Raw genomic sequence first — 23,872 nt, 5'->3', positions numbered from 1 at the left:
ACTCAATAATTCCCAAGTGGCCTGGGCCGTAAGGTCACTAGACCTATTTATTTTTAATGGTGGAAGACATCCTATTGTGCAATGTAGGTCTGAAGAATCAGGTATAGCTAGAAGGCCAAATTAGAAGATCCATGTAAGTATAGACATTTGAGAGAAGGCTGAACAGGTGCCAATTTCATATCATTTTGTAGAGCACCCTTCTCTGCTATCCAAAAGCCTAGTGTTTGTTTTTTTTAAGTTAAAATCATAGCATTGCATAACATAAAAAAGCTCTAGGTAACTTAGGATGCAATCCAATACATATCTACTAAGAAGTAAACTCCATTGGGACTTACTCCCAGGTAACCATGTATTGGATTGCAGCCTTAGAATTTAAAATAGATAACACACAAAACACACCATTACAACTATAAAAACATTATACTAAACCAACCATTTACCAATGGCAATAATGATTATTATTCAAATCCTTAGCCAATCAACAACCCAAGTAGTTATTTACTGGCTCATAACAAATAAAAAAAAATTAACCTATGCAAAGGTCTGGGAGATGAAGGAAATCCCCACCTAGCACTGAAAAGACTGTAGAGTAGGCACCAGGCAAGCCTCCCTGCCTGGAGAAAGAACTGCACAGAGATGGAAAAGGCTTTCTCTTTCTCTCTCTTGGCCATCCTCTGAATCTTAAGCAGGAGGGGGCACCCCATGGATGACGGTAGGGTCCAGATAAGCTCACAGAGAAAGACGAGCTTCCGTTCTGGTGCTGGAACCCCAAGGTAGGCAAAACTTAATAGTTCAGAACCTGCACCTGGAATTGGGCCTGGAAGCAGAATGGCAACCAGTGCAGGCAGGCGACCAAGGAACAACGTACGGTGCTCCAAAGATAACTAACTATAAAGAGCAGCCCATTTGTCTTAAACCTTATTTGTCTCACGTTTAAAACCTAAGCACAGCGGCTTGCAAAAGAGTGTGAATCGATACTGCGCGACAGGCGGGTGAGAGCCATGCATTTGGAGAGTAAGGAAATGCCCGTATGTATCCGGCCTCCTCACGCTCCCCCGCCCGCCTTCGTTGTCTGTACAGAGTCGCATCTTTGCTCCATCCCCGACTTAGCACTACACATGCGCTGCTGCTCTCTCGGTTTCTCGCACCTCCCCGGAACAAACAGCTGACTCAAGGGCAGGAAAAACGAGAACAGGAAAAACAAGAAGAGGGCGGGACTTTCACAAGATCCCTAAACGAGAGTCTGCTTCCGCCTTGACGAATGGAGGCGAAACGTGAGCTTACCTCCTAAGCTCTTATTGGATCACATGGACGGAAGTCTTCTAGCGTGAATGACGTATCACTCATTCCCAGATCCTGCATTCCATGACTGGTACACTGTCCAATGAAAAGGCAGCGTGGGGGAGGTGGGTGGTCCAAAAACGTGAGTTTGGCGCATTTGCTTGACTTTGGAGGGAGGTAAGAGCATCATCCGTGGGGGAGGGAGAAAGAATTAATGTAGTCTGGCTTTTCTAGCTGGGGCTGGGATGGAGAAATCGCTTTTCGGAGAGTGAATCAATGTGTCACAATGGGTTTAGGAACCCGCCACTGAGACCCACTGAGACCCACGGGATAAGAACCATTTCCCTCTTGCCCATACAACTCACAAGGAAACAATTACTCTGTTTTGGTTAGGGATCATCAGCTGGAGTTCCCAGCTGTCCCCACGCACAGTTGCCAGTGCAGAGGCAAGACAGATTGTCAAAGGTATAAAATCAGTTGATAGGCAAAGGAACTTCCAAATCAACTTTTCCGTATCTTTTCTAGGCATAGACTCTCCTGCGACAATAACTGGAGAGAGTAGCAAGGCTAATGCTTTGCACCTACTCCTCAGACAAGTGCTTCTGGTGATTATAATCATTAATTGTTTTATTTGTATTTGTATGCTGCATTTTGGCCAAGGTCCCAAAGCAATGAACAGAATAATGCAGAAGAAAATGCAATAAAATTTCAGTAAATACAAATTCAAAAGTACAATACAATAAATCAATAAAAATATAAAATAAAAACACTTTATACATTCATAAGTTGCATTTGTGCTCTTACCACGAACACAACTGCCATCCACAAACCATTGCCCACACAAGCTACAAAGTATTTAACAAAGTAGTTGGCGCCAGAGAATTAATTTAAACCATATACTTCTTTAAAGCATTTTTTCCACATCTCTCGTATCTACTTGGCTAACGTACATACACACAGAGCAATACTGTATGTGGACAATTAAAAAACCGCAAGCAGCTACATGTCCCTATATGGAACCATACTTAGAAAGTCATCCAAATGCTATTTGCTTTTACTCAGATGTAAGTACCACTGAGTTCAGTCAGATATGCTTGCAAATGTAATGTTTTTATTCCCCTTTTAGGCATGCAAGAAGCCCCCAAAACAGCCAATAATATGTATATATATAAAGTTAATAAAAGATTAAAAATTAGATACAGAATACTCAGCAGCATTAATAAGTATGTTAGTTATTCAGATTTGAAATGGTCTGCATATTTCTTTTTTAAAATACATGTTCACCTCCCTTCTAAATGTCTGCAAATGCTGCACAGAAACACAGGCAAACATATTTTGAATACAAGTCCCACTGAATTAAATAAAAGTCCTGTACAAACATACTTTGAATACAAGTCCCACTGAATTCAGATAGACTTATTTCTGAGTAAATAAGCATATGATTAGACTGTACTTGAGAAAGAAGGAAAAATATACACAACTTTTACTCTAATGGCTGAAGACTTATCTTCTTTTCTGTTATGAAACCCCCTTCTGGGGGAGGTGGTTTTCCTTTTGAAAATGGCAGGGAGTGGGGAGGGGAGGAAGCAGAGCAATCAAATCCAAATCCTATATATGATTCCTGTTAACCCTTTAAAAGTATGCCTGTTTTAGCCTTTATATTATTATTTTTAAAAGTGTTCTTAACCTGTCAGGGATTTTACAGTACTTCTCTTCCAGAAAATTATAAATTCTGTTTTGATCTACCTACTACCATTAGGTCAGGAACAGGCTTTGGAAGGCAATGGGGCAAATTAGAAAATCCTTAAAAAAATCACAGACCCAATGGCCTATTATTTCAAAGTATCCTGGTGACGGCAACACTAACAGAGCTTATTCTTGGTCTATAGAAGCAGTCTTAAGAATATAATTAATATATTATATGCCTCCTGCCCTCTTTTAATACTGTTGTTGCAGATTTATTGATTTTACACTGTTTTATATTGTATCACTGTATTTTATTAATTGTATTTTAATGATTTTGTACGTCGCCTAGAGTGGCCATTGGCCAGATAGGCGACACAGAAATTAAATTTATTATTATTATTATTATTATTATTATTATTATTATTATTAATGAATGAATATAAGAATAATGAAGGTGTGATGCATATCTACATACATCTTTTTTTCTTCTTCCAGCATCTGCTTTGGAATTCTAGGGAATTCCTTCTATCACAAAACAGAGTTGGCCACAGGGTAATAGGAGAAGAGTAATGTATCGGATGTTTATTTCCTTCCACCTTGTTCCTGGTATGGGGGAACTTTGAGGCTTCTCTTCCTTGGCATGAAGTGCATAGTTACTGGGGGCAATGTGAAAGGTGAGACAAGGATAACAATTTGGATATGAGGTATTCATCTCTGGGCAAAACTGACTATGATCTGGCTTTTGACAGGGAAGGGGCCTTGCATATGGGTATAGGAAAAAGGGAAACGTCCTCAAAGATGCTTCTTGGCCTACTAAGGTGGCTGTGGGGAACCTGTGGTCTCCTAGTTGGACTTCAGCTTCCATCAGTGCCAGCCAGCAAGGCCATTGGTCAGGGATGATAGAAGTTGGAGGGCAACAGGTTCCCTGCTATAAAGGGACCATCCTGATGGGATGGAAATAAGAGCGGCAAGTGAGAATATGCAGAGATGGGAAGGCCTGGGGGGGGGAATGGAATGGGGGGGTGACTGTTTTCCTGTTAAATTGAGGGGGAGCATCCCCCCACTTTTTCCAGTTTTTTCCTGGGCCTCCATGTCTCTATGAATATGGGGGATTGTATGTGTGTGAAAGGGAGGAGTGGGGGGTATCTGTATGGGAGAGTGGCATGAAAAGAGTGAAGAATGTTTTGGCATGTATGGGCAGGGGCTTCCAAGTAAATAACGGACATGTTATTTAATAGAAGAGGGATTGTATGGAGGATGGATTCAGCCTCTCCAATAAGCAGGCTAAGATGGAATGCATTACCAGACACTGAAACATAGGTTTATCCGTACCTGCCCAGTGTTCTTTTGTCCCTTGTACAGCCCTGGGGAAAGCAGTACACTCTCTCTCCCGCATTGGAGATGAAATCTACGTTGAGCCGCTACAGGAAGGGGTAAGGTTGGAGGCTGGGAAGTGGGGGAGAACTTTTGAAAGAGGAATGCCATGGATAATTGGAAGGGGATGCTCTACAAGAGTTTTTCAGTTTGAATGTAAAAGATTATAGGGAGACTCTGTCAAGGTGTTACTACATCCATTTGTAAAGCAGAAGCATTGTTTATCATTCTAAGACAGTGTTTCCCAAACTTTTTTTTTATTTTTTGTTGTTGTTGCTGGACTACAGTTCCCATAATTCCTGACCATTGGCCATGCTGGCTGGGGCTGATGGGAGTTGTAGTCCAGCAACAAAAAAATAAAAAAAGTTTGGGAAACACTGTTCTAAGATATTGCAGGACACATAAGATAGAATAAGAACATGTTGTATTGAAGCTGAGATTATATCTATATCTAGTGTAGCTATGGGAAATAACTGTCAAAATGGAATATGCATCAATGGCACATCACCTGTGACCTAAACAAAGGGAGCCTCTTTTGCAGAGCAGCAGTGTGATCCTGGTATAATGATCACTCTGCATGGCTGGAGGGATGGGGTCTGGGATATATGGCCTAAGCTAGGCATGAGAAGCCTGCGGCCTTCAAGGTGTTGTTGAACTCCTAACTCTCATCAGCCCCAGCCAGCATGGCCAATGGTCAGGGATGTTGGGAGTTGTATTCCAGCAACATGTGGAGGGCCACCGCTTCCTCTGGGCTAAGCCATTTCATGTGTCTCAGTTGTAGCATTTTGAATGCATCAGGAGCTGTTTCATGATGCAAGTTTGTCCTGGTTTTGGCCCAGCGACGTGTCTTTGCAAAGCAGAGTTTGATCTACTTAGAGCTAGGGAGCTGAGAGGGCATTGGGGGATCTTCTGCTCTGTGGCGATGATGGAGTTAGTGATGCTTCCCTCCCTTGCTTTCCCAGCTCTCCTTGCGTACCGTCAATGCATCTCGCTCAGCCTATGCCTGCTTCCTGTTTGCCCCACTCTTCTTCCAGCACTACCAAGTGGGGGAATCAGGATCTGACTCGGATGCAGGGGGCTTCCGATGCAAAGTGCTCATGAAGGTGAGGGGCCCATGTAGAAAGGTTTCAGGGAGGGATGATGCAAGCTTTTAACAGAAGGCAAATGAACTCCAGGCTGGTACTTGCTGTCTGTGGTTTCATTTGCAGACACTGACAATAGCTTGGTCTGCAGAAATATCATGGCTGAAATTCAGTGTAGTGCTAACTCTCATTCCATCAACACAAGGATTTCTCCTTGAACATTCTCCCCCTTTCCTCCCATCACATACCCTTTACCTCATGTTCTAGGGGTTCCCCCAGTCCTCTAAAGTAGATTTTGAAGGTGAAGGTGAAGGACATGCACAGGGAGAGGAGAGATGTGAAGTCTTGGAAATCTTATTTGGGGAGGTGGGGGACAGATTTTTCAATTTTTCCCTAATTTTTCAGGGTTATTTCCTGAAAAAATAAGGGAAATGGGGAAAAACATGGGGGGAGGGAGAGCGAGAGCAAGTCTATCTGTCTGTCTGTCTTCCAGGTAGCTAGGCTGTCTGTCTTTATCATGTGCTCACCTGTCTTTCTCTGTGTAAACTGATACCCTGAGGGAAGCTAACCACTCCTTCCAAACTCTCCTTCTCTGACCAGGATCCCTTTATCTTCCTGGTCACTGCACCTCCAACTTAGTTCATTAGTTAGAACTACATTACCTTTCCTATCAACTATGTATTTCTATGAATAAAGTAGCTTTTCTTATTTTAACAAAGTCATTCAAAGCAGGGGAAAAGCCTGCACACCCTCTGTTGATAGCCACAAATGCTTTCCAAGGCTTACAGAAACAAGCATCTACCATGCCCTTTCTGCAGCTCACATGAAGGTCACTGCATTTCCCCATCATTGCTCAACTAAGTGGCAAGAAAGCAACCTTTCTTCCGACTTTCAAAACAGAATTGTTTGGATACCTCCTAGAAGTAACTCTGCCAGAATCAGGACACCCCAGCTGAGTTCTCTGAGACAATGCCAGTGATCACAGAGCTAAACTGTTTATTTGTGTCTTACATTTATATCCCATCTTTCCTCTAGATAACATAGATGGCTCCCCTCCCCTCCACTTTTTATTCTCACTATGACCTTTTGAGGTAGAGGAGGCTGAGAAACAGTGACTGGCCCAGGGTCACACAATGAGCATCATGGTTGAATGGGGATTTGAACCTGGGTTTCCCCAGGTCTAATTGGACACTAGCCAGTTCTCATAGTGGCTTTCGCTTCTTTTGGGGAAAACGCGTGCATGAAACTGTGATGTTCCTTCTCATCCCCTCCAGTCTTTCCTGGCTGTCTTCCGCTCACTCCCCACCCTGGAGAAAACTGTGGAAAAATGTCTGATCTTGCTAAGCTCCCGGGCTAGCCGGTTCCGTGTGCAGCTGCATTGCAAATATGGTGAGTGCTGGGAAGGAGGAACCCTTTCTGAACGTGCAGAGTGCTGGAAGATATGCTAGGGATGAATAGCTGAGAGTGTGATTTTGGTGCAATGGAATTCTGATTCTGAACTTAAATTCAGCTTCATGGATTACAGAAAAAGGGGAGGTTTGTGTGAATAGAAACAAACTTCTCAACTCTTTCATGTGGTATTGTGGTGCGGATGAGTCAAATATTCATCAGCTTATTTCACTTGGGGCAGAAGAGGGAGGAATCTGAGACATGAGAAGCAAGAGGAGATGGAGGCTGTGCTGTAGGAAAGCTTTTCTTCCATGCTGCAGGAGCAACATGCCTGACAGACTCCCAAAGGGGGATGCTTGACCTGAAGATATTGTGAGTTCAAGTGTTGCTTATGCAATTCAGACAATTCTGAATAATTCAGACAAATGCAGTAGTAATTCTATCATCACTACCATTGCTATCTGTGAATCTTGAATCAAAGATTTATAGCAGCATGAACTGGCTGCAGCTGCCCTAGATGCCTTTGGAAGGAAGTGTGGGATATACTTTGCATACATACATACATGTGTCTGGTGGTTGTTGTGGTTTTGTCTTGTTATTTCCTTTGAGTAGGGAAAACATTCCTGTCTTCTCTCTCCAAACATCCCCACCCCTGTTCTTCACATCTGCAGGGGCAGCCCACATGTCTGCTCAGAGTCTTCAGGGATGCCCTAGGGCCATTTCCTACTAAGATTCTCCCTCTTTCTGCAGGTGTTGTCAAGACCCATGACTTGTCATTCCAGGAGTGTGAATCGCTACAGGCAGTCTTTGACACAGGGCAGTGTGCCCATGCTCTGCGTGCCCCTCCCAGGTAGAAGCATGGTATAGTTGGGAGGGGCTGCAGGATGGGCTGAAGGAAATGGGATGGGATGGAGGCTTTAGTGGTTAAGGCGTGTAGAGTGGTCCGGTAATACTAAATGTATGTTAACAGCAGCTTGGAAGGAGGTCACATATGAATCCATTGCATGATTGTGTCCTTCAGTCCAGATACACAAGAGGATTCCCTTACTCATCCACAAAACAGGCAAGGAGCTGGAATTGCCTAATTCACACACATTGTGTGTGTGTGCTTTTTTTGAGAGGGGTGTCCTGAGAAAAGATGCATCTTGCTCCCCCGTTCCTGTGCCAGAGTTGTTCCCTGAACGACTGGTTTAGGACTGAACGAGGAACATGGGGTGCTGATGTCTGGACAGGCACAGTATTATAATGGTGCAGCAACGGATGCTTTCTTTGGGCTGATGCTGTGTCTTCAGTATGTAATTGGGGCAAAGCGTATTATGTAAGGAAGGAAATTGGGGGTGGTCAGCCATGAAATCTGCTTCTACCTCTCAGTCCCGTTCCTTGTCCCTCTTTCATCTGATTCAGGCTATTGGCGGATGCTGTGGTGCATTTTCCACTGACCCTGGCTGAGGTGACCCTGGCCGCCAGCCCTGCTGGGAAGGTGACCTTCTGCAGTTACCTGGAAGAAGAGACAGGTGAGCTGCCTGCCATGATTTTGTTTCCAGCTTGTCACCAGATCCTGTCAAAGTAGCTGATACTTTGCCCACATTAAGAACCCTGAGAACAGGGATGGGGGCGCTTGTTGCCCTCTAGATGTACAAATTCCATCATCCCTGACCATCAGCTATGATGGCTGGGACTGATAGGAGGTGGAGGGCGAGAGATTCCTTGCCCCTGCTTTATGTGGCTAGAGGTTTCTCCTTAGCACGTGCTCTTTGTCTTTGGCAGCCCCTGTCAGTGTCCCTTTTATTGTGCTTCCTTGTGAGGTGTAGTATGGAATGAAAACCGAGGTAGCTGTGTGACGGGGGCATTTTCTGCTCCAAACCTCTCCCTCAGAGCCTAGCCGGATGATGGTGACAGAGCTCTGTTTGAGTGAGGACGAGTTCCAAGCCTTCCATGTCAAGGAAGAGACACAAGTCACTTTCTGCCTCAAGGAATTCCGGGTGAGTGTGCTCCTTGCTCTGATTTGAAATGGATTGCCTTGTCCTCTTTCCAGCCTGCTTCATTTCTCTCTTTCAGGGCCTTCTGAGTTTCGCCGAGTCCTCAAATCTTCCCCTTAACATCCACTTTGACATTCCTGGCAGGTAGGCCTTCACTAGGGAAGTTCCTGAGGAGAAGCTCCATTGGAGCTAAATGAAACCCCCATTTACAAGAGACGGTCAGCTACTGAATGCCAGTTGCTGGAACGCCTCTACATGGGGGGTGGGGGGTTAGTTCCTTCATGCTCGTGGGCTTCCCGGAGGCATCTGGTTGAGCACTGTGGAAAACAGGATGCCAGACTAGATGATCGTTTGGTCTGATCCTACAAGGCTTTCCTGAAGAGCAGTCCTTTCAAATCCTGTAAACTAGGAGCAGCCAATGTGGTGCCCTCCACATGCTGTTGGACTACAACTCCCATCACCGCTGATTATTAGCCATACTGGCTGAAGCTTATGGAAGTTGTAGCCCAGCAGCATCTGAAGGGCACCACATTATACTCCTGCTGTAAACAGCCAGTGGCCAGATGTTATATATGCCTCACTGCAAGGATGGGATCCTTGGCTCAGTTAGCTGCCACCGTCTCCTCCCTAGCTGATTTTTCATGGATTCCCTTAAGGCCCCAAAGCCTGTGTCTTGACAGTTTTGCCCTCACCAGTTTTCTCATCATAGGCCAGCTATCTTCACTGTGGAAGACCCTGTGCTGGACGTGCACCTGGTCCTGGCCACACTGTCAGAGCCAGATAGAGAGAGCTCACAGAAGACGAGCAGGTAAACAAAGTTGAAATTTCTGCCCCACAAAAACTGGCACAAGCTGAGGCGAAACAAGAGTCCAGAGGACAATGACATTAAGTAGGATCACCATCTCTGCTTGGCATATAGAAAAGGATTAACTCTGTGCTGCTGGTGTCATTTTTCATACGGGTTTTTGTGGCCTGCTGAGCAGATCTGCCTATCATTCTCCAGTCCTGAACTGAGCTACCATCTTAGCAGCTATATGCTGCTGCCATGGTTACACTTGGAACAGCTCAGTGTCTCAGCTTTATATTAAGCATTTCCTCCCATGGTTAGCCCTATTTTTAATGCCTTTTCAGTTTAAACAGTTTGTGTCAAACACTGTGTTTGGAATTGGGGCTTGCTTAAATGGATAAGGGGGTTGGAGTAGATTGCCTTTTGAGTCACTCCCATTCCTATTTTTTCATTTTATCTTACTGATTTTTCTATCACTGAAATCTGTCATTTTTTTAAAAAAAGCCCACCACCTTAACCATGCATCCCCAAAGTGAACCTTTCCTGGGCTTCATGGGGTGTCTTTTCCCAGAAGGTAGAGCCTGGTGCTCTCTAACAGGTTTACTCCTATTTCTCTCATGCCAGCACACCCAAGCCCTTTGCCCCAGCTTACGATTTCACCAGTGATGACATGGATGCCTACATGATAGCCATGGAAACCACAGGTGATGGCGCAGAGAGAGCAGAAGCACCTCCCAGCCCCACCTTCCCCACACGGCGCACCAATTCTGATACAAGGGAATCGGAGAGCGACCACGAGGGGACAGTGCCTGGCACGCCGCCACAAAAAAGGGTATGTACTGAAGGACCCCGCTCAGAGGGATTGTGCTGGTCAGAGCAGGAATTGATAGTAGGAAGTGTGAGGCATTGTGGCCCTGAAGGTTTCTTGACCACTTTACTTTTACCGTGTGCATGCACATTCAGTGGTTCAGAATGTACTCATAATGCAGGAGGCAAAAATGTGTGTCTGTTTCAATACAGGAAGCCATGACTGGCACAGCATGCTTCTGCAGTGAATTAAGTGTGCATCCACAAACTGCAGGTCCCAAGAGGGTTCATACTGAATCTTTTAATATGTACCTGTTTGTACTGTTAACATGTGAAGCATCCCTTACTTCTGGTGTGAGGAACCTTTGGTCTTCCAGATGTTGCTGAATTATAATGCCCATAATCCCTGACCATTGGTCATGCTTGCTGGGCCTCATGGGAATTGTAGTTCAGCAACATCTGGAGGGTCAAAGGTTCCTCCACACCTACCTGAGTTACTCGATTCAGTTAAAATAGACTTGAGACTAACGTTCCACTTGCAGCTTTCTTGTTCATTGGTTTCAATGGACCTTCGTCATGACTAATTGTAGCTGGAGTACAGCCATAAAATTCCAGTGGCACCAGTCAGCTTTAGTGATGGTACTATTACAAAATCTGGGTTTTTTAAGACAGTGGAAGGGTGTGGGTAGGATAGGGTGTGGTAGAAACTGTACATTTGGGAGATGCTGTTAGTTTTGGAGTGGCTGGAACAGGGAGACTGAACACTCGGCTCCTGACCATAGCATGCTCCCCACTGAATACCCTCTGCATATTTTCATGTATTTTTTAGCTTTCTTAACCTAATCTGTTCTTTGTATTATCGCTTGTCACCAGATTCTGGTATAGCGACGTATTTGTTGCTTGTGCTTTTGCAGGTTTCTAGATCTCTTGGTCCCAAGAAATTACTTGCCCCTGACTTTTGCTTCTTTTGCAGTTCCGCTCCTTGTTCTTTGGATCGGTCCTAAGCCCATCACAGACCCTGGTCTACCCATCTTCCAGCCAGGAGGTGTTGGCAGAAGACAGCGAGGGTGAAGCATGAGAGGCCCCCAACCATTGGTGCATGATAAGACACCTCAGCTCGTGGGCAGGAGATTCAAGCTAAGCAGCTCAAGCGCTTCTTTGGTGGATCCTAGTTCACCCCTCTCCAGCCACCTCTCTTCTTCTTCCCCAAAGAATCAACTCAGACCTCTCCTTATAGCAGCCCTCTACCAAAAAAAAAAAAAGTTAAATGAGTGGCTGTGCCATCATGGAGAATACACTTCTGTAGGTAGATTGGCTGCAGTATTATTTCAAATCTTGGAACAGGGGCTGTCAAGATAGGGGGACCTTCTTTCAGTGGGTTTGTGGCTAATATACATAGACCTCAAATACTTATTTTCTAATAAATATATTTTTAGATGTTTTGACTGAACTGTTGCTGTGGTTACACATTGCTCATTACAGCCTTATTTTTACTGCCTTTCACTCCACACCTTTTGAGCCAGCCTTCTCCTCCTCCTCTGCAATTAACCGGTTTCATTGCTAAACCTATCATTTAGCTGTCAGGCAGATGACAACTGAGGGTTGGTTATATATATATAGCAGAAAGGAAAACTAACAGCCAGGACAGTACTAGTAAGCTGCAGTACTGCATAAAGCATGGAAGGTAGCAAAGGACACAGTTATTTCCTCTTATCTTCTCCAGGGAAGCTGCATGTATTTTAGCCCCAAACAAGATTCATGGAAATCAATGGCAAAAGCATTTTTTGTCCTGTGCTGGCATACAATGAAATCGCTTCAGAAAGGCTGCCATCTCTTGTACATTTGTGCATGTTTACAGCATAGGCCGGATGTCTTATTACAGATGGAGTCCAAGCACACAACCAATTATTTAAAAGCATCACCCTATCCATGTGCCTTGAAATGCTATTAGCTTACCAACCCTACCTCATAAGGAATATCACCTTGACAAAACAACTGTCCTTGGTAGGCCTTTAGTTTTATCCTAGAGGATGTGCATTCAGCTTCCAGCATCCTGCCCTGCTTTGTGGTTAAGCCCTGCAGGATTGCCTTGGCTCAGGACTCCAGCTAATTTTTCCAAACTGCTTTACCAGCTGATAACCATGTTGTGGCTTGGAATTTAACTAGAGAATAAAGCAAAGCAACAACAAACTGATTCCCATTAAGGAGGCTGGGGCAAAAGATCCCTTAAACAGCTTACAAGCTGTAGGTGATGTTAGGTAACCCTGTAGAGTACCACATACTACACTATATTGGGAACTTTCAGGCCAGCTGCACCAGAACGAAAGGCACTGCTGGGAAATTGGGCGTATACAGTGCATTCGCACACAGCTTTTTCTTTAGCCACTTGAATCTATTCCTAGTTCACTGGCCTGAGTGGGCTAAAAATGACCAGCCACTAGCATCAAGGTTTTGTATATAGAAGAATCCAGAGCAGGGACCTTATCCAGAATTTTAGGGTCCCCCAAGCAGCTTACAAGACTCATGCCACATACATTAATGATCTTCAGAGCTAAGAAGTCCTAATGCCCCTACTAAAGAAAAGGTTTGCCATTGACTGCTACTGCACATCTCAGCTTTTCTCCCCTATTTCATTTAAACATTGCAAAGGGGGGACAGGGTGAGATACAGGCGATGGCTAGTGAAAAAGATTTGGACAACAGAGATATGGAAGCAGGAATTTCAGCAAGCAAGAACACTGGTAGGCGAGCAGCAGCACCTTCAAAGGGAACTTTGCTAGCAAGGGGGTCAGAGATGGCTGAGAGGCAGCAGAGGTGCTGGCAAAGGGATTTTAGCAGGCAATGTGAGTTTTAAGATGCTTACTACCGGTTCCCTGCTTTTAAGAATGTATGTGCGGCCGTCTAGTCCAGCATCCTGTTCTCAGTGGCTAACCAAATGTCTATGGGAAGTCCACAGGCAGCATGTGAACGCAACAGCCCTCTCCCCACTTGCAATTCTCAGCAACTAGCATTTCAAAAGCATACCTTCTCCGATGCACAGCCATCCCAGCTAGTAGCCACTGATTGACTTAGCCTCCATGAGTTTTGTTAAAACACCACCAAAATTGGTGCTTATCACTATACAGCCTGTGGTAGCAAATTCTGTAGAACTATGCGCTGTTCAAATAAGCTGTCCTGAATTTTTGAACATTCTGCTTCACTAGGTGACTCCCAGCTTCTAGTGTTAGGAGAGGGAGATAAACTTCTCTATCCACTTTCCCCATACCACACGTCTATCAGGCCCTGCCTTTACTCCTTTTTCTAAAATAAAAAGCCTCAAATGTTGTAACCCTTCCTAATAGGAGCGTTACATCAGCCCCTCGCTTTATTTTGGTTGTCCTCTTCTCAGGATTTCCCCAGCTCTACAATATTCTTTTTGAGGTGCAACACCCAGACCTGTACACAGTATTCCAAGTGTGGTCACACCATACTTTGTATAACTGCATTATGAGACCGACAGCTTTGTTTTCACTCTTTTCTATTTATCCCTAATATGGAATTTACCTTCTTCATAGCTGCTACACAATAGTAGGTCTCTCTTTTTATGAGATATACATGAGTAGGGTTTATCTGGTGCAAAATTATGGCTGTGGCCTGTGCTCATGTCTTGGCTGATGAGCTTGGCCCTCTTAGGTTTCACATTCCTCCTCTAGATCAAGGATTCATAGACCAAGGGTCAGAGACAGCCTTGCCAAAGTGGTTTACCCAGTCATGTTCTTACTTGGTTCTGGAGAGGAGGCAGATCTCAGAACCAAAACACACAAACTGCCTTCCCTTTGCCCAGGGAAAGAAAGATTTAAAGCAGAAAGCCATAGTGAAGACCTACTGTACTCCTAGTGACAAAGCAAGAGGGATAGAATACAATGTTTCGATTATCAGCGGCTGGTGGAGAACTTTATCAAGGGAAATACAGGAAACAGCCTGGGAAGAGATGAAAGCCACAGCAAAGTGGCAGAGCTTCTGCTTTGAAAGCCCCAGGTTCAATTGCCGGCATCTCCAGGTACAGCTGGGAACACACACAGACTGGAATCCTAGAGAGCCACAGCGAGTCAGCATAGACAGTACTGAGCCGGACAGACCAATGGTCTGGCCCTCTAAGGCAGCTTTTGTGTTCCTAAGTAGTCTGTATCCTTCTTCTCACCTCCTAAGGCTCCCCTTAGGACAGGTGTGGGGAACCTTTGGCCTTCTAGATGATGTTGGACTTCAGTTCCCATCATCCCAAGCCACTGGCCGTGCATGCTGTAGTTTAGCAACATCTGGAGGGCCAAAGTCTCCTCACACCTGTCCTAAGGGGAGCTTGCTTCATCCTCCAAGCCACAAGTCACAAGCAGAACCACGCAGCTGCTCTGTAAAAGCAAACAGCTAACAGACCCTGCTTCTTACTCATACTCTTCCCAAAATTAGTACACTCAATTTTGCCCTTTGTCACTTGTGGGGGGGGAGGGTTAGGGAGGTAAATCTTCTTCAGCTTGCTTCCTCACAAGCCAAACCTTAAAGGATATACATTTTGTGTGTGTAATACGTGTATAAACATGTTCCCAAGGCCAAAATAAAAAGCATTCTGTCTCAACACCCAGCTTCGTTCAACAAAGAAGCAGCTACATAAGAATCTTACATGTTTATTCAAAAAGATGTAGTAACCCCCCCCCACAGGAGAAAAGGGGAGCAGACTTCAGGACAAAGTTGGCAAAAAAGTCAATCAAAAATACCCCCCAAAATAAAGACATCCCCAATCCCAGAGGAGCAGCATTTTTGGTATTGAATTCTTATTCAGGCATTTTTTTAAAAAAATTACATGGCTGGGCCCTGGGGAGGTAAGCAGCCTCTGTACAGTGTAACCGCTATGCAAGACAGCCTGGGCCCCCACCTACAGCTGGGGGGGGGCAGGCTGGACTAGTTACTTCTTGGCTTTGGCCGAGTTGCGCGGTGGAGTGACTGGGCGGCCACCAGGGTTCAGGCCACTGAACTGGCCATATTTGCCCTTGTTCTTGTCAGCTGGTTTCAAGATCTATAGATTTCAAGGAGAGGGGTAAAGGGGAGAAGAGAAAAGAGATTAGATTCTGGGGGGTAGGTCCAGTATCTCCTCTTACACCCCTACAAAAACAAATTCCATATCCAGTTTAAATGCTAAACAATAGAGGTAATAAATGAGGAACCAAGCAATCACTTTTAAGTCACATTTTCTGCACTTAATAAAATAAAACTTAGGGAAAAGGTGCAGCCCGATGGGAAAAGTTCTGGAGAACTCAAAAGATTGCTCTTGACTGACATTTTGGTTCGTTCTAATAATCTTTAGATCCCCCATTTGCACGATAGCCAGTAACATGAGGGTAGCAGGCATGAGAGAAGGAGCCTTTTCAGTTATGGCCCCACGTCTATGCAATTCTTTACCAAGGAGAAGTGACTGGCTCCTTCAACAAGGCTTAAAACCTATTTGTTCCAGGATGTTTTTTTTTCTTGATGGCTTTATGATACTGCTCATTTTGACATTGTTTTAATTTTTTTATTAAACTACAATGACAATACGCCATCTAATTATTGTTCTTTTAAGTAATTGTTTCATATAGTAGTTTAAAGATTATTGTATTGGATGTACTATAAGCTGCCTCAGCAGGTTATTTACACTGAAAGATGGCCTAAAATACTGTAATATACAATATATTACCATCCTGTATGGTTTTTGGAATTTTGTTCCAGTTACAAATGGCTTACAGTTCTGGTCAGTAGATGTGTGCTGGGCAAAACTAACTGCAAGAACTTCCAATGCAACATCATAAAGAAGTTTCACAAGCAAAAAAAGAAGTTACTGTAACCTCAAAAGCCTGGTTACTTAGGTGTCCCAGTTCACTATGTGTAGGTTCACATCTTGATACAGTTGCAATAATTCGGTATACATAAGCCATTTAAAAAATAGGACAAATAATTTATACCACTTGTTCAATATGCTTAAAATCCAGGGAATTGTGCTCATATTCTGAGATTCCATACATTTGATTTAGCATCCAACACAAGATACTGCATCACCAGGACCTCAGCTTTCTCTTTTTAAAAAAGGCTTCTCTCCTATTGTTTACAAACCACATACTATCAAAAGAAAGAAGAGCAATGTTTAATAGGGAAGAAGGGCAGCTGAATATGATGCTATGTTCGACAGTTTTTACCTGGAAGGAGCACATAAGCGTCTCATCAACACTCATCATTGCGCCTGCATTATCAAACTCGCCACAGTAGTTTGGGGCAGAAAAGAGTGTCACCAGCTGCCGTTTGGCAAAAAACTCATATCCATCTTCTACCACCTATTGGGGGACAAAGAAAGGGGCGGATGAACAATGAAGGAGCTGTACATATATACATACTCCCACCTCAAGCTAGTGCGCCATCTACCACCACTCTCTCTTCGGGCCTTTATGTTTCACTGTCAGCCTTTGAACTAAATTCCCCACTATTTCAGTGACTGGGAGAAACTGATCCTTTTTTAAAAAAAAATTAACAGCACAGTATCCCCCCCTCAAACTCTCCACCAGCTCCAGTCCTGCATTCCCCAGCCCATGAATAGCACACACCTATGCTATACAGGAGGATGAGGCTATCAGTGGCTACTAGCCACATCGGCTATATTCTGCCTCCACTGTCAGAGACATAATGTTTCTGAATACCAGTTGCTGGGAATCACAAGTGGAGAAAGTGCTGTTGCACTCAGGTCCTGCTTGGGGGCTCCCCACAGACTTCAGTCACTGCCCAAACAGAATGCTGGACTAGATGGGCCACTGGCCTGATCCAGCAGGAGGGCTCTTCTGAAGCTCTCTCACTCCCAGCACATCCCACGGACACCCTCCCCTCTTCAAGGGCTCCCTGTGCCCCAACCTGGTGTGCTCGGCAGATCAAGTCCAGATCATGTTTGTGCAGAAATTTGGCGACAACTTCTGAGCCAAACGTGAAGGAGACCCCACGATCATTCTCGCCCCAGCCCTGCACATCTTTGTCAGGATCGGACCACAGGAGGTCACAAAGCAGACCCTGATCAGGCACATCTGTGGGCCTCATGATCCGCCGAATCTGTTCCATGGACTGGAGGTCAGGAGAGAGTCCTGGAAAACAAGGGATAATACTGTCAAGACTTGCCAAGGGAAGGCAAGGGAGTGGTGCCCAGTCAACCCCCTGCCAGAGCTGGCTCAAGCCATTTTTCTGAGGGAAAGCAGTAAATGGCTATCCTCAACCAAGATGTATAGTACTTAAAGTCAGTTAAGTTATTCTGGTGTCGAAAGCAAAAAAGTGCAGAAACACCTGCAGTTCCTCCGTCCTGCAGTTAAAAATACAACATAAATAAGAAAAACCTAGCAATTCACTGCTCTTTTACATCAGCCAAAATCAGCTCCCCAAAGCAACTGCCGGACTCTGCCTAACAGTAGGGCCGGCCCTCTGCCCCTACACACGCTCTTCCCTGAAATAGCTTATACCTACATAATCCAGGCATCCCCTCCCTTATGCTGAAAGTCTCCCAGTAACTCCTTGGGTTCTCTTTGCACAGCCTTGCTCCAAGCACTCCAGCTCCACCCCAACCCCCCTTGTGCACACACACACTCATTCAACAATCCCTCCACCGCTACTTTACTTCTGTCCCATTGCAAGGAGAAGGGGTGGGGGCAGATGCAGCAACAGGAAATTACAGAAAAAGAAAAATGAAAGGGAATTAAGTACCCTACATCAAGGGTGGGCAAAAGTTAGATTGAGGTCTGATGGTAGACTTTTGGATGATTTGTAAGAATGAGAGTAGTGGTTCTGGCTCCTACTTCATTAAGAAGAGTGTGCACGCACGCACACACAAACAGAGGTTGCAGGCTTTGCAAATTGCCTTGCCTGATCTATGGTTAAACTGCAAACATCTGAGCTTTGGTGGCCCTTAAGGAAGGACTGTAGAGCCATGGCAAAGCACGTGTTTTGCATGCAGAATGTTCCACGTGGAATCTCTGAGTAGGGCTGGAAATGTCCCTGGTCTGAAACACTGGAGAGCTGCTGCCCATCAGTGTTGACAGGACTGAGCTAGACGGACCAATAGTCTGAAATTGGAATAAGGCAGGTTCCTATGTTCCCAAATGTAAAATGAGCCTTTATGCTTAAGAGTGCAGACATGATTTGCTGTTCCTTTGAAAGGCTAGTTTAAACAAAAAAATCTGCCATTTTCTGCTAATTACTAGTCTTTCAGCCCCAGTGTTCCCCACCTATAAAGTATGAATATTGCCATTAACCAGGTCTTTCTGCAGCTCTGTTGGACTGTTTTAGAGCTGTGTGCGTTAGAATTCCTTATCTGCAGCAACTCGGATGTAAATTTGTACTTGCATATGAAGGTCATCCAGTGCATAGCTCGCTGGGCGGAGGAGATAGCTGGCTCTGCCAGCAGCCTCTGTTTTGCACCTGGCTCCAGTTACTGGACTTTGTGGTTCCAATAAAAAAGCAAACAAAGGAAATCCTGCAAGCCTGAATCCTGCACACCCCTGCCAAACATGCTGGGACCTGGTGCTCTTACTGAGGATCAAAACAGATCTAGAAAAGGCCTTCATTTCAAAATCTGAAATAAACAAAACCCTTGGAGAAAATCTGTATGTTGCTTCCATTCACGTAAATGTTTCCCAGATTTTATTCTGCCTCCCAAGAAAGAGCACCAGCTCAACATGCAGTAAGGCACCTAATTCCCCAGCAAGTTGTTGGCACGGCATGCTGCAGTTGTTGTTGTTTGTCTCCAGTAACACAGCTTGCAAGCCACTGGACAGGCTCCACACCACTGCAACCTCAGCTGGTGCTTAGCACACCCTGCACACGCCAAGCAACAGAAGCAGCTTCTGCTCATCTCCCCTCCAACCCAATCTTCATCTTTTCTTGGGCTGGCCCACCTCCGTGGCAGCAGAAGATCTTCTCATCAACTATGGCAGCAATAGGCAGACAGTTGAAGCAGTCTGTGAAGGTCTTCCACAGCTTGATGTTGTATCGCCTTTTACCTGCGAACCGGGGGGGGGGGAGGGTTAGCGAAGAGAGAGGGAGAGAGAGAGGGCTGTTTTGAGTAGCCATATTCCTGTGAGTTAAGGGGCTGGAATCAAGGGAGAATGGGAGAGAAAGAAGAGCCGCCCAGTCAGGACAGACAGAAGTTGTGGGACACAGACCTTTCCAAGCCAAATACTGCCATGTTCTTCTAGGTCAGGGGTGGGGAACACTGTTCAGTATAAGGGCCACATTTCCTTCTGGGCAACCTTCCAAGGGCCACAAGCCAGCGGTGGATGGGCCCAGAAGAAAAAGCAGTTGGAGGAGTCAATGCAAATGTGAACTTTGTACAGTAGGCTAGCTTCAACACACATGCACATACCCTATTTTCCAATCCAGAGAATCAAGGGGCATTTTCAGAGTTCAAGCATACATTCCAGCCAGGCCAAAAAAACTCAAAAGGCAAAGCATGGCCAGGGAGGGATGTTGCCTGGTGAGTGGGGCGTGGTCCAGGGAGAGTCCCGAGAGCCGGGCACAGCGGACAGGAAGGCCACATTCAGCCCCCAGGCCTAAGGTGCCACATCCCCGTCCTATGTGAAAGTCTCCCCGCAGCCACCATACTTGCACCCCCATCATTCTAGCTAGGAGCCCGGCACTCACATTCATCATAAAAGCCATAGATGCGGTTGATGCTGGCGCACTCATGGTTCCCACGCAGCAGGAAGAAGTTCTCGGGGTATTTAATCTTATAGGCCAACAGCAGGCAGATGGTCTCCAGCGACTGCTTTCCTCGGTCCACGTAGTCACCCAAGAAGAGGTAGTTGCTCTCTGGGGGAAAGCCCCCATATTCAAAGAGTCGTAGCAGATCATAGTACTGCCCATGGATGTCGCCTGGGAGGGGGGTAAGTTGGCAACAGAAGAGATGCTGATGAAACCGTTGACAGTTTATATAAACAGATCACAATATACTCCTCTCTCTGTTTCAGCAGGAGAGAGGGACCAGTGAGGGTACAAATGCAGATCCGATGCGCTTCCGAGGAAGAGGAATAGCATCAACTTACCACCAATCTCCAAAAACAGTGCAGAAGTGGCAGAACATAATGAATGCATTTGTACATGAATAAAGGTGTGATGTATATAAAGATGCATGAGGGAGACAGAGAGAGCTAGGCATCCCCAGTTTACAAAGTTATTTGGATACATTTCAGATTTATCCTTCTTGTGTGATTATAGACAACAACTGTACGAAACAATGGATGGAAACATACCACAAATCTTGAGCGGGGCTTCCAGCTCCAACAAGATGGGCTGGCTCAAGAAGATCTCTCGTGACTTCAGGCACAGGCCCCGGATCTCATTTTCTGATAACTGCACATTCTTGCCAGGGCGGGAGCCTTGCACTGGAAAACCAAAACATGCCAGATGACATTTTCCAATACACACCACATCCTTCCTATCATGTCAGTTCCCCCTCTCCCTGCAGAAATATTCCCAACGCTTTCCTCTTTAGTGAAAGTCCTGGTGCCAGGTCCAAATTCATGTACTTCCCCTCCATGCCATGGCGATCACCACACTGCCACAGGTAGGACTGCATTCCTGGCTCGGGAATAGCAAGAGCAGTTGGGTAGTTCTCTGGGACAGGGCTGTAGCTCGGTGGTAGACCACAGTGATGATGTGGGGTCAAAAACATTCCAGTGCTTTATTTTTCCACAAAACGTTTTCTGTTTCATTAGTAACAATGTATGGATGACAATGGTAAATGTAAAATAAGGCAAGCTTGCAAGTTTTTAATTTTTTTAATGTTGTTTACTGAAATGGAAATGGACTGACTTCAAGTCAATCCCAATTTATGGCTACCCTAAGCGGTATTCTGAGGGGGTTTACCATTGCCTCCCACTGAGGCTAGGCCTTCCCAGCTGGCTAGGGCCTGCTCAGCTTGCCACAGCTGCACAAGCCAGCCCCTTCCTTGTCCGCAACTGCCAACTGGGGGCAACTGGGCTCCTTGGGACTATGCAGCTTGCCCACGGCTGCACAGGTGGCAGGGCACGTAACCCCTGAGCCACTCCCTGTGGGGGCGATCTTTAGCTGGCCCTTTACACCCAACAGATATGAGTGGGGATTTGAACTCACAGACTCTGGACTCCCAGCCAGGCTCTCCTCCCCCCTGTGCTATACCAGCTGAAATGTTGTTTACTAAATCCCATTAAAATAAACATGCTAAATTAATCACTCTCTAGGGCATCAGAAAATTTCCTGAGGCAAATTCTCCTACTTTGCATAGGAATTGTTTCGGAACATTTTCTAATTTAAAGTTTTCCGGAAAACCCACATCACTTTTATGGGATCAGCTTTGGATGCAGGTCCTAAGGTCCAATCCTTGGCTGCAGGTTGGGCTGGAACCCTCTGAAACCCTGAAGAGCTGCTGCCAATCAGCATAGACAATACTGAACTAGAGGAACCAATGATGTGATATAAGGCAACTTCCTATAAGTAACCAACTCTGACTAATGCTAGTATACCAAGCACAGGCCTTGGACAAATCCAATGCACAGGCCTATGCAGAGTCTGATAAACCTAAGCAAGCTTGACTCTGCCCGCCTGTTCCTATGTACATGCCACTTTCTTTCAGCCTCTGTCCTCCATCTGTGCAATGGGAATAGACACATCACACCTCACCAAGTGGTGTTCAGGTTAATCACAGCAAAAATGAAACCCCAGGGCAGCAGGACAGATGCATACAGCTAGACGGCCAAGAAAATGCCTCCTGCACACTGTGTCAGAACACCTGTCTCCCCAGCCTCTTGCCTACTCCTGTGTAAACATGGTTAGACATGGGCTGCTGTTTTTGCTGAAAAACTTTCTGGGCCAGGAAGAGCCTGGACAGCTAATCCTAAACTTCAATGTACCTTCTTTCCTGCTGTGTGCAGCAGAGACCGGGACAAGCTCCTTAAAGGAGCCTCTGGTTGTGGCACCAAGGCTAAAACCGCCTGCCCAAGCCAGGGAGGAGAGAGCCGGTTAGACGGCTTACGGAATTGCCCCGCCCCGGCAGGTCGTGACCTCAACACCGCTGGGCGCCGCACAGTCTTCCCCGGCGCGTGGCTGGAGGTGGGCTAACACCTGCAATCCACCCCGCCCACGGAACCTATCAAGGAAGCAAAGCCAAGGCGAAACAAGATTGCCTCGTAAAAGAGGAACAGCTTCTCTCCTGTACCCGGCGCCTTTATAGCACTGAGGCCGATCACTTCATCGGGCTCGATCACCGTCATTCTTAGGGTTACGTCGCAAGAAACCCTCCACTCCCCCCCCCGCACGCTAGGAAAACCCAAGGGCATCGACACGCCCTTCTCTCGCAGCCGTCCACCAATCCCACTGCCGAGCCTCCATCCTGCAGGCTGCCCATTTCGGATCCAAGAATCCCGATCCTTATCAAGGCCTCCCCCACCCACCCCGGTAGCGGCGAGATTGGAACCGCAACCGGCCAGTCACATATCGGGTAAAAAGAGCACACGCTTGCCATCGATTTTGCGGAGGAGGGAAGCTAAGAATTAACCAAGGGCGAATACACGAAACCATGGTTACATTTTACTTCATTTTGTCCTCCACGGGACTAACTGCAAGCTCCTGGGAGGCAACACAATCCTCACTACCTCGGATTAGAAATGCTACTTCCTCCACAGAAGTAACCCCCCCACCTCACCTAAATCCTCTTTGATCTGAGTACAATAGGGTGGCGGGAAAAAGTGTAAGGGGCATCTCATCCGCGTAAAACTTACCTTTATTATATACCTAAAGAAAAACACGCGCGCGCACACACACACGCACGCGCCTTCACGCGAAAATAATTCAATTCATCCCACCAAGTGGTGGGTGCGCGCACACGCACAGACACACACACTAGAGAAGTGCAGCTGGGGTCCGTGAGAATTCCCGCAAAGAGCGGCATTCCAGCCGGGGGAGGAGGGTCGGGAAGCAGCCAGGAGCCCCCGCGCACACTTCCCTTTGGGCTCCCCACCGCCACCCCAGTCCCTGCTGCTCCCATCCCAATCCCAGCCGGCAAACGCAAAGGCTTCCTCATGGCGTGCCCAGCCCTAGCCGCTCACCTTCCAGGAGGCGCCCGATAATGGAATCTAAATTGAGTTTCTCGCCGTCCGACATGGCGGCACGCTTGGAGAGAGAGGAAGCTTCGGTTGCCTGAGTTCCTCTCTCTCTCTCTCTCTCTCGATGCACGCCCGCTCGCCTGCCTTACTCGGTGGTCCTAACGCAGGCAAACAGCAGGGGCAGGGCTGTCTGTCTTCTACTTCTGGCCAAGGAGCCTCCGCCGAAAACAGCGAGGAAGAAGAGAAGACTAGAGCGCACAGGCTCCGTCGGCCGCCGTCGCCACCACCACCTACAGGCTGGAGGGATCATCGCGGGACCAGAAGCGAAAGCCTCTCCTGCGATTGCGCCAGCCTTGCCCTCTCCCAACAAAGAGCGCCG

The 23,872-nt window shown here is 46.2% G+C and overlaps 2 protein-coding genes across 5 annotated transcripts; one reads left to right on the top strand and one right to left on the bottom strand.

Annotated features, from left to right (window-relative positions):
* The first annotated feature begins 1,299 nt into the window (after window positions 1–1,299).
* RAD9A (RAD9 checkpoint clamp component A) lies at window positions 1,300–11,835 on the top strand. 4 transcript variants are annotated; one of them, XM_061609530.1, is made up of 12 exons: window positions 1,300–1,423; window positions 3,463–3,641; window positions 4,330–4,400; window positions 5,304–5,444; window positions 6,698–6,812; window positions 7,563–7,662; window positions 8,217–8,326; window positions 8,688–8,794; window positions 8,871–8,935; window positions 9,501–9,599; window positions 10,203–10,410; window positions 11,359–11,835. In XM_061609530.1, exons 2-12 carry the CDS (start codon window positions 3,608–3,610, stop codon window positions 11,461–11,463), a joined length of 1,155 nt encoding a protein of 384 aa, XP_061465514.1. In that variant the 5' UTR covers window positions 1,300–1,423; window positions 3,463–3,607; the 3' UTR covers window positions 11,464–11,835. The 4 variants fall into 4 exon arrangements, with proteins under 4 accessions (XP_061465514.1, XP_061465512.1, XP_061465515.1 ...); XM_061609528.1 differs by having other exon boundaries at window positions 1,300–1,458; XM_061609531.1 differs by lacking the exon at window positions 1,300–1,423 and adding an exon at window positions 1,499–1,746.
* Window positions 11,836–15,026: 3,191 nt separating this feature from the next.
* PPP1CA (protein phosphatase 1 catalytic subunit alpha) lies at window positions 15,027–23,772 on the bottom strand. Its single transcript, XM_061609532.1, has 7 exons — window positions 23,497–23,772; window positions 20,665–20,796; window positions 20,057–20,287; window positions 19,312–19,416; window positions 17,288–17,511; window positions 16,585–16,719; window positions 15,027–15,431 (listed from the first exon to the last, which is right to left on the bottom strand). The coding sequence occupies exons 1-7, from the start codon at window positions 23,549–23,551 to the stop codon at window positions 15,321–15,323; spliced, it is 993 nt and encodes a 330-aa protein (XP_061465516.1). The 5' UTR covers window positions 23,552–23,772; the 3' UTR covers window positions 15,027–15,320.
* Window positions 23,773–23,872: the final 100 nt, after the last annotated feature.

The sequence above is a fragment of the Rhineura floridana genome, chromosome 2 (genome assembly GCF_030035675.1).
Source record: "Rhineura floridana isolate rRhiFlo1 chromosome 2, rRhiFlo1.hap2, whole genome shotgun sequence".
Classification (NCBI taxonomy): domain Eukaryota; kingdom Metazoa; phylum Chordata; class Lepidosauria; order Squamata; family Rhineuridae; genus Rhineura; species Rhineura floridana.
Note: the sequence above shows the minus strand (reverse complement) of the source record. Positions and strands in the feature narration are given on the sequence as shown.